The sequence below is a fragment of the Anopheles coluzzii genome, chromosome 2, assembly GCF_943734685.1.
Source record: "Anopheles coluzzii chromosome 2, AcolN3, whole genome shotgun sequence".
Taxonomy (NCBI): domain Eukaryota; kingdom Metazoa; phylum Arthropoda; class Insecta; order Diptera; family Culicidae; genus Anopheles; species Anopheles coluzzii.
The window spans coordinates 103,903,259-103,915,339 of NC_064670.1; the positions used below are offsets into that span (position 1 = coordinate 103,903,259).

Genomic DNA, 12,081 nt, shown 5'->3' on the forward strand with positions numbered 1-12,081 from the left:
GCCAGGGAATGTATGCAGCATAGCTGCAAGTAGCACAGAAGTCGAACATAAAGATAATGCTATTTGGTAGAGATTTTGCTCTGTGACGCGCGCTGTTACCATTATCTAGCCTATTCTATTACCTAGCGACAACATGTGCTTTTTACAGTACACAATTTGAAACCTTTTAAAATAACCGAATCCTTTCTCACTTCGAACGGAATTACCCTGCGTGTTTGGTTCTTTTCTAATCTCATTCGCGGCCCATCGAAACTTGCCCAAGCGTCCTCCTCTCACTGCAACATTGCTGAGACATGCAGCGGGTAGGAGGGTTATTTCCGCCCCATGTTCCTCACCACTTCCGTTGCCGTATCGTAAATGCATTTTCACCAAACCTGCCCAGTGCAAACTGCAGTTTACAAAGGCACAACACACCTGGGAGACACATCGAATTTTCCAAACGACCAGCAGCAGCAGCGCTTCACTTTTCGCTCTCTCACTAGTAGTCCAACACTGCCAGGGTAACCAGCGGCAGCAGCAGCAAGCACACACAGCGCACTCTTTTCTGCCACACGGGCATTATTAACTATGGCGAGCGAAAAAACCTACCTTCCCCGCGCGATAACTAATCTTCCCCGGCTACGCGGTACGCTAATTTGCCTTCCAAGCCACTAAATTGTTGTCACCTTATTATTGCACTTTATTCCCATCCTGACACATGTCAAAATAGTGGCAATTTTCTTCCTTTTTCCCAGCCAAACGGAGGCTCGATTTGCTGCTGGCTCGCTCCGCTAAAACGCTAGCTTTTCGATCCGACTTTGCTCACAGAAGACGCACTTCTGCAGAGCATGACGCGAAGGCCCCGATTCTAAGGGAAAATTCCGACCGTGTACGGCACCGATAGAAGCTCGACGCTGATTGGTCGCTGCGCTCGGTCGCCATTTTGACAACCATCGAGCGCCGAAGCCGTGGGTTAATTTTTACTCGCAAACGATCCTCACCGCATTTTACCTGCCACAAACGATTGTAAATGGCTCGTGCGTGATTTTTCTTGGTCTCTGCTCACTCCAAACTGCACAATTGTTCACGAAATTTCACATTTTCACCAATTTTCACTCCAGCCTGCCAGTCGGCCAATCACAGCGCAGCTTCTATTCCGATGTCGCCACACTAGCGCCATCTTTAGGTAACGCGCACACAACGCATCCAATGTTTCTGTCTGCATCTCGACCTGCTGCCTTCCCTTTTCCGCTAGCGTCACACAATAATAAAGATGCGTCTTTTTCCCTTTCGATTGGAACGATTTTAATGTTTTTTTTTCGATTGAATTCCGCCCCGCACAGGGACAATTGCATGTTTACTATTTTTGTGCCAGAATTAACTCCATCAGTGTAATCCGGCGTAGATCAGCAAACTTTTCTCCGCTTGCTTCCAGACAGCACAACACAACTCCTATCGTCAACGCGCTAAAATTCACCTCTTTATTCGCGTCCGAGCAACCAACACGATTGTCGCACTGTTACTTACGTACTTTATAGTTCTCTGCTTTCCATAATTTACGTTCACGGTCTTAAACTAAACGCAGAAAACACAAAACTGTGAACCATTTTACCATACCTGCTTGTACATTTTGCTGAAAGTTTGGCTGTGTATGGGGTTTGACAGCAGCTGTCATCAGTTTGATGGGCGCGTAATTTTTGCTCCGCGCAGGATGAATGCTGATGGCAGTTTTTGTTAAATTTTGTGCAGTTTTGTAATCAGATTTATTTTCTTGATAAATGGTGTTTTATAATGTGCTTTTGTTTTTGTACAATAGCACAAAAATGCTGTTCGGAAATTCTGCAAGCCGCCGATTATTTGCAATCCCAATTGACAGTCATGGCTCGATTTTGACATTTGAGAAAAGCGGCAATCGTGCAATCGCGCTTCAAAGCGGCTAAATTCTGGCAAAAAATGCTATGCATTGGAAAGCAACGCCATGGAAAATGTACGAATTTTCAAATTTATTTTTTCTCAGGAGCTTTAAGGGACAGTTGTATAGCGCGTGATGCGGAAAGGATTCCACTTTAGAGCTGCCATTAAATCGGAGTAAAATATATATTTTAAAAACAAAGCTCCTCTTGTCTATCTCCCATCATAGTGGTCATGGTTGCTGTAGGGATCGCTTTTCAACGACAGAGAGAAAATTAGTCGGAATTAATTGGGTCCTACTTCTGGCAAGAGAAAATTTTACACTTTCTGAAATTAGTAGACCAAAAAATGACAAAAACAACGCAGATCTCTTTGCAGATTTTTCAACATGCAATTGTTGAAGATAGTGAGGAACTTTTGCTGCATGGGCAATGAAACCAACATCTCGAGCAACGTGATAGCGGCAAAGGCTGACATGCTTACAAAACCACGTGTTTGTTTGAAAAGAGCCGACAATTAAATGAATGAAGATAGGCAGTTCAGATACATGAAATTATTCCCTACCTTATCGATGTAACACTCTACAAATTTTGAAGAATTTTCAATCAATCTCCATCTGTAATCATACGAATAATTTTAACCCGATAACCATCATGTACAAAACTGTATAATTCTAGCGTTAAAAAAAACTTCTTCCATCCACCAATCAACGACCAAATTTAACCGTCCGTTCCAACAGCGCACTGGGCAGGGGCCAGTTCGTTTTCCAACATGTTCGAAATGTCCGCCGCATCCACCGGGGTCGGAGGCCGTACCGTTTCGATCGGTTCGTGAGGGATTGCGGCCGGCTTCTGCTGTGCCTTCAGCTGCACCATCCGGTTGGGGCGCACCGGTGGGAAAAGTCGCAGCTCAGCCGGTGTCTCATCGTTCGTGTACAGCTGATCGCAGAAATAGATCCGCTTGATGCGCACATTTGCATGTATCTGCAGCCGAACCGTCTCGACGTAATTGGTACCGTACGCACGCCTGATAAACTCGGCCAAATTCAACTGCACATGGTTCCAATTGCAGGTCAACGATAGGGGCATGCAGGAGCTGAAATTATCCACGCGCGTTCCACTCTGATAGTTGGAAAAGCGTAGCCGACGTAGCGATTGTCTATCATCCAGGATCTAGGCAAAAGAGGGACAATGATCATATTTTGTCTGAAAACATTAGAAACAAAAAAAAAACAATGCCACCAGCTCACCTGAACCTCGAAGCAAAAGAACTTTTTCATATTTTTAACCAACATCACCAGAAATGGGAGCTTTATCGAAAGCGAGGGACATGGTGCACACGGTGCTACCATGTACGTGGTCGCAACATTCACCCCGATCAGTTCGAAGGCCAGGGAGCGGATATCTTCATCGGTTACCCGCCGCGAGTGCCCGTTTTTCGTGTGCACATCCCAGATGGCCAATGGTTTGCTTCCGGCGCTCGAGAAAACTGTCACGAATCTATGCTGAAAAGCGTTGCGGAACATCGTCAGGATGAGTTGCACAGGAGTAAAACAAAAAAAAAATACTGCCCACAACAAACTACCACACCGCTCTCTACATAACGTTGTCGACAACCACTCGGTCGTGTGTCTTGGGCAGTGTTTGCTGTGATCCTTTGGTCCAAAAATAATCAACCAGTATCGACCATCAATAGAAGCAGCATACGTGCGCTCCAAGCATGGAAGCATCAAAACCAATTTCAATCCCATATTTTTGTGAAAAAATATTACAATACAACTGTAAAATATTTGTTTGAATTTCGCCTTGTAGCCGCCATCTCCTCGGTACGCTGCCCGCAATCTGTTGTTGGTGTATAAAATCGATCAGCAATTAAAATCGAAAGCATTGTATGCTGCAACTTGATCCTGTCGGTAATGGCAGAACTAATGCAGCCCTGCGAAAACGAAAGCAATTGCCCACGTCAATCAGAAACAGTTTGAACCCCAAACCGCCTCCCCCACTACCATCACACGTTGTTCAGTTTCTACCTGTTCGCTGACCTACATTAACTAAATAAATCGATTTTGTTTCATCGCCTCCTATCCGTCGCCAGGGGTAACGCACAGGGCGTAAAATAAGCAGCAGCGCGCTGGCATTCTGCAACAGCACTTCTTTCGTACCGATGATGGTAGTGTGGAACTAGAGAACCATTTGTTTTGTACTGCAAAACATTCAAATTCATCGTTCCGAATGGATCGGACCAGCTCCCAGCAGCGCAAAAAGCGCCGTGAATCGAAGCGCAAGTCGGGCGATAAAAAGAAACCCAAACCGAACCGTTCGGAGGAAAGTTTACATCCCAGCTACACTAATCTGCAGCCTCCATAGTAAGCATTGCCGTACCCTAAGCGTACCTTAAAATGAAGCGTTTGTTGTGAGTAGTGTGAATCGATTGAGATTGAACAACCCCGTTTCGCTTTCAGCTCGGCCATTTGTCGCCAACGGTATCACGCAAACAATGTGCTGTATGAGCAACAGTTCAACTACGAGCTGAAAATGCTGGAGCTGATGCAAAATTCGGCCTACGATTCGATGCGGTTCCATCGGTATGTAGCCCCCCAAAAAGGGGGACCAAAAAGGGAGAACCTTTCATTGATATCACCCTCTTTACAATCGTTTCTTTCCAGCCATTTTGCCATCACGACGCTCTGGCCACCGTTGCACACGCGCAAGGAGATTGAGTTTGTGTTGGATACATTTTTCCGCCATCCGGAGCGACAGACACGCCGTCTGCATGAAATTATGAAAGGTCCTGTCCACTAAAGGTTGCAAGAGCCGTTGTTAGCCACGTTGTTGTTAGGACAGTGTAATAGAGAGCGTTTAATTTGGAGCTTTCATGAGTAAACTATAATCCGTAAATGCTAAAAGAAAACTAGTTTTTGTGTTCGTACTATCATTCCAAACTATTTGTTTCAACATTTATTATCAGTTTATACTCAGCGGATGTTGGCCTATTGCATTGTCTATTGAACTGTACTGTACGGTACGGTGTACACCAAGCGTGTTTTCTAGTTGAAAGTGATCTTTACAGGGGTTTCCAGGAGTTCTCATAGCTGTGGGATACTTTCCTACGAGAAATAAACTTAATGTAATGGGAATTGAACTGTATAGCACCCTTGTTGAATAAATCTAGCAGGAATTTCCAAGGAGCCTGTCCAAAACGGGTACCATGGAGTCCAATTTCCAATATATAAAGATCACTTCCAATAGGAAAGAGTCATGGAAGTGTCCCACAACTATGAAAACCCCTGGAAAACCCTGTAAAGTGAGCTTATGTTGTCAACTGGACTGGAAGAAATATGCACAATCGAGAAACTATTTTAATTCGAGAATTATTTGGCTCTTTTCGGAACATTTTCCCTATTTCCTATTTAATTGTTTGTTTGTTTTTTTTTCTAATTTAATTATCGATGGGCTACATTGGTATTGGGGTGGAATTTATCATTTTGATATTTTTGTATCAAATTTGGGTTGTTTTACTAATGATTTAGTTGTTTCCCAATTCCCTCCTTATCATTTTTTGTTTCATCCAAGTGTTTTGTTTGTAATGTTTACCCGATATGCCACTAGTGCCTGTACGTGTGTTTGTTTTCTCTGTTTTCTAAGCTGAGCAAATATGGGGGATCGTTTGTTTAATTTGTTGCAGCATTTAGCGCAACAAAACCTTTTTCTATTCCATTCTACTCTATTAAGGTGGGTTTAATGTTACTATTATCGAGTATTTTTTATGTAGCATTCAAGAGAGACATTTGTTGGATTATTCGTTAGATGGATGAAGAAGTCAGTTGATGAAGCTAACCACTACGAAATGGTACTGTGTTTTGGCTTCGAGTTGTTTTTGTTTTAGTGTTTGGTATATGTTAATGTATCCATATAGCCTTTTGCCTAACGATAATTCAGACTTCTATCTTTTCCACTGGTTTTGATACACATCACCATCTATGTATGGGTGTGCTTACTCTAACGCAGCAATGCTCGCCACCAACCATGCGTCCAGCCGCTCTCAACGTTAATATCAAATCTACCCGTCGATGTTGTGTTACAACATTGCACCTTATACAAAGAACATCATTCAGCTCTTTCTGTTCGACCATTTAATTTTTAGGTGGTTTGAGTTGCACTAAACTTGCTTGCTATATTGTGGGGAGGGGTCGCCACAACTGACAACTGTTTTGTACCACTAATAACGTAATAATTAATTTTCTATGTTCAATTCCTCAACCGGGGAGGGTCCGGGAAGTGGGACAGGAATTAAGAAACTGTAAACTAATTAAATATTATAAACTTTTCTTAGTCATGCTAAGTATCACAATAAGACAGAACAAGAAGACAACAAACAGAAACCACTAATATGCCTACAATGAAATGACTTCCGTCACCGATTCTATCATTTTAAGATGCCTTTTTCGACCTTTTTGTTGCACTTAAAGAATTGTATAAGCGAAAACAAAAACCTCTTTCACCAGCTTCATGAGTATTGCCAGCCAAAAAGGCGTACAAAATAAGCGACAGAAACAAAAAACAGAAATGCTTATACAATATGCAATACAATATGAATTGTAAGGATAGAAAAAGTAAATTGAGCAGGTTTGATTTTTACCCAAAAAAGGTGGGAGGAAATGGTTCCAACAGCTACACACCCAGTAGCTTACACACTCTTGAACACCTCCAAAACTCCTTTCTCTATTACACACGCTAGCCACACGTTCCCAGGCTACACTGGGTACCAAAATGTTGCGTTAAAAATATATCATTTCGTTTCTAGGAAACGTGTGTCCTCTTCCTTTGCCTTGGTATACACTCTGTTTAACCTTCTTTTAGCTGTAGCGGATCGCACCAGCGCGCTCCCACACAAAAAGAAAGTCTACTTACAATTACGCTGTACAAAACTTAATAAAACCTAACTAATCAAAAGGCTTTGAACACAAACAGTGTGAGATAAACGAAGGAAAAGGGGAACAAGAATAAAGCCAGCCACCCACATCGCCTTTTGCCAGTTTAACCGGCCGCTGCACCTTCCACCGCGGATGAAACGATGCTGCTCGTGTCCGGAAACAGGTAGGTCATGATGGCAAAGTAGTGCACGGATGCGGCAAACACCACAAACAGATGCCAGATCGCGTGCGCGAAAGGGAATAGCCCATCCGACTTAAAGAACACGATACCGATAATGTACAGCACGCCGCCAAACTTTAGCTCGGCCATACCGGTAAACTCGTGGCCCCACAGCACAATCACGACCGATGGGCCGAGTCCGATCACCACGTAGAAGAACGTCTCCAGGCACTTGTACCGTTCGTGGTACATCTGTACAAGAGAAAAGGCGGCAATTAATTTACAGAAAATTAATAAAAAATGTTTAAATAAATGTGAATTTACCTGTTGATAAACAATGCCGAGCACGGCCATCACCCAAACGCTCCACTTTACCACGGACACTATCTGCGGGTGGGTCGTATGTCCCAGGCTGAGCCACGGATAGTACGAGCCGGCGATGAAGATGTAGATCATCGCACGATCGCATCGATGCAGCGCATCCTTCAGCGGCCGATTGTGGTTACAGTAGCAGACGCAGTGGAAGCAGGTCGAGACAAAGAACAGCATCGAAAGGGCCGCCCCATAGATGATGGCCGCAAGCGTTTGGGCGGGCGTGTGGCTGCGCCCGTAAAGGTAGAGGGCGGCATACATCGACGGCAGTACCCAGGTACCGTGCGTGACTATGTTGGCAATGTGTTCCACCTACAGAACGGGACAGATAAACGGAGCTGTTAGTTGCTGTTGCAAACAAAGCGCTGAAGAATCGCTACGTGATGTTGTGGCAGGGGTGTAAAGGTCGTTTCATACAAACAACATGATTCACAACGCATTCCTTAGCGGTAGCAATGATCAATCACTTGCGCTTTCTTGATGGTTTTATCAAAAGGCTATAAAAAGCGTCCTATCTTGCCGCGATTCCTTTATCGTAATCTCGGTCGTAAACTGTTATCTACCATCTCGATCTTCATCCTTTTGCGATAACGATGCTTCGTGCTTATCAAACAAACAAACAAACACATACCTTTGTCGGAATGTACGCACAGCCCGGTGCGGCACGGGGGTTCTTGAGCTGGATCGTTTGCAATTGTTCCCACGGTAGCGTCGATAGGTCGTAGCGTAGCTGTAGCCAAAACTCCAGCACACCAAACAGGTCCGCCTTTCCGGTACGGCCGGTCAGTGGACTTCCACCGGTGCTGCTTGGTAAACACTCATCACCTAGCGGACCACAGCTCATCGTAGTACCGTCGTACCCGCAGAGCTTAAAGTCTCCACACGGCGTGTGCTGCGGAGAGGGCGGCTGCTGCTGTCGGGTCGGGTGATGTTGATGGACACATGCTTTCGAGGGAGAGTATTGACCCGCTCCTCCGTCCACTGGTGGAACGTTGTAGTTGGCTGATCCCTTGGCAGGATAGGTGTCGTTACAGATAGCTGCCCCGGCGCGGGAAATGAGACCATCCTGCATCTTTGATGTTATACGTGGCGCGCGCTTGTTCTGCGGCAGTTAGGTCCGGTTCCTGGGTTCGCACAGAGCGGCGAGCTGAACATAAATTAAAAAAAAGTTATAAAAATATAGCTAGCTACACACATCATACACGAGCAGCATAAATAAACAATTTTCGATGTGGTGCTTTGTAACGTGATGCCCTTCGTTCGTACGTTTTGACCGTATTCGTCCGATTCGGGATGGGCGAGATAAGCGAGACACAACACCACGACACACACACACACACGCGATAATAACCTCTCGCACCGCGTGTTCGCCAAACGCACATGGCGTGCCTGAGGACTAGCCGCAGCATGATGCTGACCCCTCCGACCGTATCAGACCGGGCGGCGATAAACAATCATGCTTTGTTTACAAATAAAAATGCACGCTTTCAATCATCAACACTGTTACTTGGTTGCTGGTTGAGTTTCGAGCTAAATTTCGAATGCATTTTCAGCGCGTTATCTTTCACTCCTGTGTTCACCACACTGTGGCATGTATGTAATCCGGTTTGGCTCTTCGCTTTGCCGCAACACTTGTACGGAAGATATTTTGCAGACATAATAAATCCATTGAAGGAAGAAAAAAAGGCAGCTGAGATCATAAATCATCCACAGCGAGAGTTTCGTTTACCGAGGCAGGCTGTGAAATGCGAGAACGATGCAAAAAAAAACAGTTCCTCTTCAGTTGAACCGTGTTGAACCCGCGCAAGAGGCGCTTTTTTTTGCGGGCGCCCACTGATTAGCTGCTCGCCATATGACGCACGGAAATTCCTAAAGCGATGCCGCCGCGAGTGTTTAAGGTAATTAAATACGTGTTTTTGTCCCGCAGGGAGAGAGGAGAATCTCCCTGTTTAATGGTTTACACAGAAATGGTGTATAGTACAAAAAAACCCGGGAAACGAAGGAGTTGTTAAAAAGAAGATATTAATGAGTATGAGCAGGTACGTCGTGGGAAGTAATATTTCTTTACTCCCAGATATTGGATTAAAATTGTGTTTTTTTGTGAAAACATTCACCTTTTCAAATATTCCTCTATTGAAAGGTCATCTATTTTCGAGGAAAAAAGGTATATCTCTCGCGCACCCACCCAGCCCGTACCTTGACATTCAAATTCAATTACGCCAATTACCGGTGTACTAAGACGAGCGCTGTGTGCTGGCTGGTGCCTCGGTATGTGTTGCGAAATCTCAGCCATGCTTGGCGCTATACGCCAACCAGCACACACCTGTTCTTGTAAGCTGCGCCTTTGCGCCATCGACCATCGGTTGCAGTAGGAACCTGTACCGCGTTTTTCCCTGCACAATGTAACGGCACGCTTGGCCACATAGTGGTGTTTATTTTTAGGCAAGTTAAACAAATCTCACCTAGTTAAGCGCATGCACCTAGTCGCGTTTCACTTTTCAATGAACGATTCCACTACGGCTGTACAGTTAGTGTGTGGTGCTGAAATCACGGCCATCAGCTGGCCGCACACCATCGTCGCTCGGGTTAAATTCCTTCACGATTAAAGGGGGGAAAAGCGATTGGGGTTGAAGAATTTAATTGTTGCCAGGCAACATTAGAAGAACATGCAACTCGAACGATTATCCCATCCGCGAGCCATCAATCACAGGGTTCAATGGCACACGTAGCCATGGTAATCATTTAATTGGACAACCACAGCATTTGTTGGGTGTGCTTTTCGACACTCTTTGCTTCAAAACGGTGTGCGAAAAGCTCGGCTGCTACCATCGTGTGAAGAAATCTAATCCATCAACTTCACGTCGGCCCCCGCGAGACGGACAAGGAGGACAAACCCCGCATACAGCGCATAAATGGATTTGTGTCCTTAACGTTGCCAGCATGGAGGAAGCAACGCATTTGGTATGGAACCGACCCGCCTGTGTGTTGTGTCGCACGTTTGCCGATAAAAATAACCTAACGGCGAGTCGGAGTCGGAATTGGATTACAGCGCGAACACGCGCGTCGCTCGTAACAAGAACCGTTTGCCGCCGGTCCTCCTTGCACAGCGGCTGCTAACAGGTGGTGGTAACTGGTTATTTCGTTTTGTTCCTGCAGTCGCTTCCAAAAGATAAGAAGGCGATCAAGTCGCTGGCCTCATTAAATAGAATGTTTCGAAATCGTTTAGAACTATTGGATTGTTGATAAGGATAAGCTATGGAATTAGATGCCGCAGGAAGTGTTGTGCTTCTAATTAGGCCTTCAGGGGCGTAGATAGCTGAATGGTTTTATCGATCCTTCGTCCTGTCAGTGAGTTATTTGTGCAGGAGGTTAGCAATGCTACTTATCTCCCTCTCTCTCTCTTTCTCTCTTTCTGTGTGCATTTCCTCTTATCCAGCACGATGCGCATGTTGCCGGGTTGCAGCTGCAGAATGTCGTGTTTCGTTTTTCCTTTTGTGAATTAGTTAAACTCGTTAAAGGCTGGAGAAGAAGCCTGCTGCCGCGCCTGCCCTCCCTACAATGTGTGGTAATTTGCCATCTTGAGTCGATTATTCAATTACCCATGGCCACATGATTGGGAGAACCGTTCCCGTGGTTGTGTGTGGATTCAATTCATTGGTTCAGGGCGGCGCTACTACATGCTCTTTCCATCCCGGTGCGACGAGAAACACGAAACCGCTGTCTGTCTGGGTTTTAACATTTCGCATGGATAAGGCATTTTGGTGGGTAGGTACACGAGTACCGCCGAGGAGGAGATAATTATCTGCTGCCTAATGCAACTTCGCCTCGGGCGCCTGACCATGGCTTGCAACATTATCCACTTGCACTTACGGCACACGCGATACAAGAACAACAACAACAAAAAAACCAACACATGGCACGGCGCATAAAGCAGGCTCAGCTACTTTTACGAAATCCGCTCTAAACAACACTTTGTAGCAGCAGCAGCACCAGTTTGGCCAAAACGTGCAGAAGAACAGGTTCACACACGGCTGCATTGGCCCTGCACATGCACTTTTTAAGCAAGCTCATGGCCACTTTCGTGAATGGGAGAATAATTATGCTCGGCGTTGAGGAAAGTAGGGCACTAACAGATGGGTTTTTTTTGCAAAGAGATACACACAAGACACCACACCACACGAAACGAAAGGAAGGAAGTGCTTCATTTCCATTGGCTTTTCCAGCGATATGGAAATCACCAATGTAAGATACACATGCATTTTCCTACCATGCACTAAATCTATCTACGATTGCACATAAACTAGAAGCTTTTAATTGAACATTTCGTTTAATACTTCTTGAAACACGTACTGCTTGCAGAAACACAGAACAGGAGCGAAGCGTGCGCCACGAGAAGAAGTCAACAACCAACGAGCGAATGAATGGAACGTGCAGAGGTGTGTGTGTGTGTGCATGCTACCTGCCCCCCCGATCCGTGAATGACAGCTGGCCGATGAGGGAAAAAAAGAAACAAAAACTATTTGACACTTTGGGTACTAGCGGTTTGATGCTTTGGTTATTGGAATTGAGAAATTGTGATTGTATGAGGTGATAATGCTATTGAAATTAGTTAACATTTTTTTTACTGTCAGCAAACTAAACTAGTTGCAATTAATCGCCAAAAATCATCACATATCAACGGTAATTTTAAACCCAACATTTCAACGCTAGCGCATAAACTCTCACC

The 12,081-nt window shown here is 45.0% G+C and overlaps 4 protein-coding genes across 13 annotated transcripts in view; 1 reads left to right on the plus strand and 3 right to left on the minus strand.

Annotated features, from left to right (window-relative positions):
• LOC120953744 (nucleosome-remodeling factor subunit NURF301) overlaps nucleotides 1–1,701 on the minus strand; it is a 22,407-nt gene extending 20,706 nt beyond the window's left edge. For 3 of the 8 annotated variants that reach the window (XM_049605590.1, XM_049605589.1, XM_049605584.1), the window contains exon 1: nucleotides 589–948. The gene's annotated coding sequence lies outside the window, so the exon portion shown is untranslated. The other 5 variants (XM_040373963.2, XM_049605585.1, XM_049605588.1 and 2 more) reach the window with 5 other exon arrangements.
• A 734-nt stretch (nucleotides 1,702–2,435) lies between these two features.
• LOC120951318 (uncharacterized) lies at nucleotides 2,436–3,822 on the minus strand. Its single transcript, XM_040369975.2, has 2 exons — nucleotides 3,140–3,822; nucleotides 2,436–3,062 (listed from the first exon to the last, which is right to left on the minus strand). Exons 1-2 carry the CDS (start codon nucleotides 3,638–3,640, stop codon nucleotides 2,610–2,612), a joined length of 954 nt encoding a protein of 317 aa, XP_040225909.2. The 5' UTR covers nucleotides 3,641–3,822; the 3' UTR covers nucleotides 2,436–2,609.
• A 128-nt stretch (nucleotides 3,823–3,950) lies between these two features.
• On the plus strand, nucleotides 3,951–5,820 carry LOC120951319 (uncharacterized). The gene is made up of 3 exons (XM_040369976.2): nucleotides 3,951–4,255; nucleotides 4,352–4,474; nucleotides 4,556–5,820. The coding sequence occupies exons 1-3, from the start codon at nucleotides 4,122–4,124 to the stop codon at nucleotides 4,689–4,691; spliced, it is 393 nt and encodes a 130-aa protein (XP_040225910.2). The 5' UTR covers nucleotides 3,951–4,121; the 3' UTR covers nucleotides 4,692–5,820.
• A 522-nt stretch (nucleotides 5,821–6,342) lies between these two features.
• Nucleotides 6,343–11,808, minus strand: LOC120951317 (monocyte to macrophage differentiation factor). Of its 3 annotated transcripts, none has more exons than XM_040369973.2 (4): nucleotides 11,706–11,808; nucleotides 7,987–8,502; nucleotides 7,308–7,667; nucleotides 6,343–7,235 (listed from the first exon to the last, which is right to left on the minus strand). In XM_040369973.2, the coding sequence occupies exons 2-4, from the start codon at nucleotides 8,425–8,427 to the stop codon at nucleotides 6,927–6,929; spliced, it is 1,110 nt and encodes a 369-aa protein (XP_040225907.2). In that variant the 5' UTR covers nucleotides 8,428–8,502; nucleotides 11,706–11,808; the 3' UTR covers nucleotides 6,343–6,926. The 3 variants fall into 3 exon arrangements, with proteins under 3 accessions (XP_040225907.2, XP_040225908.2, XP_049461550.1); XM_040369974.2 differs by having other exon boundaries at nucleotides 11,690–11,803; XM_049605593.1 differs by lacking the exon at nucleotides 11,706–11,808 and adding an exon at nucleotides 11,623–11,703.
• Between the last annotated feature and the right edge of the window lie 273 nt (nucleotides 11,809–12,081).

What these genes read in the sequence shown, in the direction of transcription:
- LOC120951318 (XM_040369975.2), bottom strand. Translation starts at nt 3,640, where the DNA reads ATGGGATTGAAATTGGTTTTGATGCTTCCATGCTTGGAGCGCACGTAT. An exon ending in TCTTTTGCTTCGAGGTTCAG is followed by an intron (nt 3,063 to 3,139) that starts GTGAGCTGGTGG and finishes TCTTTTGCCTAG; the next exon opens with ATCCTGGATGATAGACAATC.
- LOC120951319 (XM_040369976.2), top strand. Translation starts at nt 4,122, where the DNA reads ATGGATCGGACCAGCTCCCAGCAGCGCAAAAAGCGCCGTGAATCGAAG. An exon ending in ACTAATCTGCAGCCTCCATA is followed by an intron (nt 4,256 to 4,351) that starts GTAAGCATTGCC and finishes TTTCGCTTTCAG; the next exon opens with CTCGGCCATTTGTCGCCAAC. An exon ending in GATTCGATGCGGTTCCATCG is followed by an intron (nt 4,475 to 4,555) that starts GTATGTAGCCCC and finishes GTTTCTTTCCAG; the next exon opens with CCATTTTGCCATCACGACGC.
- LOC120951317 (XM_040369973.2), bottom strand. Translation starts at nt 8,427, where the DNA reads ATGCAGGATGGTCTCATTTCCCGCGCCGGGGCAGCTATCTGTAACGAC. An exon ending in GTGCGTACATTCCGACAAAG is followed by an intron (nt 7,668 to 7,986) that starts GTATGTGTTTGT and finishes CCCGTTCTGTAG; the next exon opens with GTGGAACACATTGCCAACAT. An exon ending in TCGGCATTGTTTATCAACAG is followed by an intron (nt 7,236 to 7,307) that starts GTAAATTCACAT and finishes TCTCTTGTACAG; the next exon opens with ATGTACCACGAACGGTACAA.